The following is a 3,156-nucleotide window of genomic DNA, read 5'->3' as shown; positions in this document are numbered from 1 at the left end:
CACAAACCCGAAAACATAAAACAAACAGAAAATTAAACAAACAAACAAAAAGGAAACGTGTGCAAGAGTGAGTGTAGTAGAAGAAGAGAAAGAGTGACGAACCCTCCAACGTCTGAGTCGCTCAATCGAGGCGTTCTTAGTCCTGGTGATGTCAAACGGATCAGAGACATCGCCGTCGTCGAAGTCGCCGGAGCGTGCTGTTGGAGGCCCCGCCTCCAAGTCAGTATCCGGAGGCGGCGGCCGGTGCGGCGAGCCATTCGCGTAACTCATCGGAGTAACTGTCGCAGGAGAGATGGCACCGTCAAATCACACTTTCTCAACAATACAGTTTCAACAACAATCTCTTTGCTTCGTACCAAACCATAACAGCCACTATTACAATAACACAACACAACGCTTCACACACACACACACTTTTCTTTGTGACTGTAACTGTAACCACCTAATCAGAACGCGATTTCAAAGAAAATGTAGCAGAAGAAGAATCGTATCCTTTTTTTAATTTTTTCTAACGCGCAAAACCTATATTTGGAAAATACGCGAGTTTTTTCTTCTTTTGTTCTCGAAATGAGACTCACTAATTGATTCGAATTTCAAAATTCAAAGTCCAACTCAAAACATTGACTCTCAGTCTACCCAGCTATCTCAGTTTTCTACTGTAGTATCAGATAAATAAATAAATAAAAAATAATTAATTATAGGAAACTTCACTCGCTATTTCGTTTTCGTGTTTCCTGGATTTAGTTGTACGGCACTACAACGTATAAAATGAAATTTAAAATAAAAAATAAATTATCAATTTAGTCTTTCACAATTTAGCCACGAAAACATCTTCAGTGAAATATTCCAACAATTTTGAACAGTAAAAAGAGACATGGTGCGACAAAATATCTTTTATGATTAAATTAATAGTTTACTCTAAAAAGATTACCCTTCTTTTGTTCGTATATTATAAATATCCAATTGGTTAATATCCCTGGGTTGAGGGGAAGAAGAAAGAAATAAGAATAGAGGCATACCGGATAAAAAAGACAAAGTAGCTTGTGTTGCCTTTTATTGTTTATGGGGTTTGTAACTGTGGCACTCTTGTTTCTTCTTTCTTGCTCCTCTTCCTTCTTCAGTATAACACCTGAAAGAACTTCATATAACTCATGAGATGAGGACCCAGAACCCTGTTTTAGATAACCGCCACCGCGTAAATTTAATTACGTTTATTAGATGATGATATAGATATACCATACATTAACATTAAGCAATGTAACGTGCTTTTTCTTTAATTATTCATTTTTATTATTCTTAAGACACTTTTTAAGGATTTATAAATAAACATAAAAGATTAAAAGTCGGTCATATAAAGAGATATTTAAATTTCCAGTGGAGGTCAATGTCTTTAAAATCTTTCCCGTTTTGGAGTTTGAATGTTCATGAGACAATTATTAGTTATTTATTAAAAAAAAGGGTATTGTTATTAGTAGTTTTATTAAAGTATTATTATCTTTTGCTTTACTAGCCACTTGGAAAAGCAGACTATATGAACATATTCCGTTGATTTAATAAATTTAAGAGGTTTGAACATTTTTCTCATCAAATCTAGTATAGCCTTCAAGTTTTACTATGAACCAAATAATAAAAAAAATTAACAATAGTAATTTAATTCTAAGACTTTTACCTTATGTTACAGTAATATACTATATAGTAATAAATGGACCTAGCTAGTTTACCAGGAGAATAATAATTTAGGAAGAGTGAAGCTGAAAAAGGTGAAATGAGAAATTTATCATCAGCATTCAGCGGAGTGGTTTAAGGTGTAATGTGTTGTGCTTAATCAATCTAGGTAGCTAGATTACGTGACTCTGTCGGCAATTCTGGTCCAGGAGCAACGTGGTTTCATGTTCTTATTATTGAGCTGGCTTCTATGCTTTTATTTTTTGCATTATATTATTTAATTTTTCATATTATATTCGACCTTGGCTTCGTGTTTGAGTTATGGAGGGACAGTTGTACCACATGCAGATTGTGTGAGCATAGAACTAAAGACCAACCCATTCCTTTTTAATTTGTGTGTGTGAAGTGTACCAATTATATTGCAGCTTTTTTCGGTTTTTGAGTCCGCAAAAGAATGTGTATAGGAATACGAATAGACAACTTAGCGGCAACAAGTCAAGAATTGAACACATTCAGTAGTAATGTTCTTGAAACTCTTAATTAATTCTTTTTAATTAATAATTATCTAGCGTTTTGGAAAGAAAAAAAAAAACATGATTATATTGATGACTTGAGAGAGAAGCTCAACGTAGATCGGTTTGAAAAGAGAACCAAAAAAAGGGGTTTATATTGACAAATGATAAAGGGTATGTGGTGATGTTTAATTCCATTATTTGAATTGAATAAGCCAGGTGGATGATTAGATCATATGATAATAATGAATTAAGAAGAAAATGGGACTACTAGTCTTTATGAAGTGAATGCAAGGTGTCAAGTAGAACAAAAGGAAGTTCATGAAAATGTTGGAAACGTGGCTTGTAAGTAAATCCAAGACTGGTACAAATGAGGTGATTTGGCTAAAAGAATGTGTGAACATTGAATTATTTTGTAATAAAAACAGTGATCAGGTTCAACTTCTAATAAGTACCCAACAAAATTCACCTGAATGTTTATTCAATGACTCAATTGATGCGTGAATAAAAAAACAGAAAAGCATTAATTGGTTCTCTTGGAATCGGACATATTATTTACCAATTAAATATAAAAAGAATAAAGATTCACATGTATTATATTAAATAATTTAGTTAAATATATTAAATTATTTAATAAAATATTAAATTTTAAATTTTAAATTCTAATAATATAAAAATAGAGTGTTAGTCTAAAATATTAATAAAATTATTAATTTCTAATATTTCTTTTAAGTATATATATTATTAAGTTAAAAAGAATTAAAGATTATGAATAAATTTAGAAATAAAGCTACAAATAAATTGAGTTGAGCTAAACCAAATTTAAGTTCGACTCATAAAAATTGAACTCAATTTATGAATCAGCTCATTAATAATTGAGCTTATTTATAAAGTTCAAACTCCATTCACTAAATATTTACGAATTAACTCGAACTTACGAGACAGCTCAAATAAATATAATATATAACTCTATATGATA

At 31.3% G+C, this 3,156-nt stretch overlaps 1 protein-coding gene across 2 annotated transcripts in view; it reads right to left on the bottom strand.

Annotated features, from left to right (window-relative positions):
• Window positions 1–3,156, bottom strand: part of LOC107478792 (calcium-transporting ATPase 8, plasma membrane-type) — a 23,732-nt gene that overhangs the window by 15,426 nt on the left and 5,150 nt on the right. Inside the window, exons 2-3 of one of the 2 annotated variants that reach the window (XM_052258068.1) lie at window positions 1,020–1,129; window positions 103–278 (exon numbers count right to left, since the gene is read on the bottom strand). In XM_052258068.1, the coding sequence (XP_052114028.1) occupies window positions 103–270 (168 nt within the window). In that variant the 5' untranslated portion in view covers window positions 271–278; window positions 1,020–1,129. Of the gene's footprint in view, window positions 1–102; window positions 279–1,019; window positions 1,403–3,156 lie in introns of those variants that run through there. The other variant, XM_016098921.3, reaches the window with a different exon arrangement.

This window comes from Arachis duranensis, chromosome 3 (genome assembly GCF_000817695.3).
Source record: "Arachis duranensis cultivar V14167 chromosome 3, aradu.V14167.gnm2.J7QH, whole genome shotgun sequence".
Lineage (NCBI taxonomy): Eukaryota > Viridiplantae > Streptophyta > Magnoliopsida > Fabales > Fabaceae > Arachis > Arachis duranensis.
The sequence above is the reverse complement of the archived record's forward strand: the minus strand, read 5'-3'. Positions and strand labels throughout refer to the sequence as shown.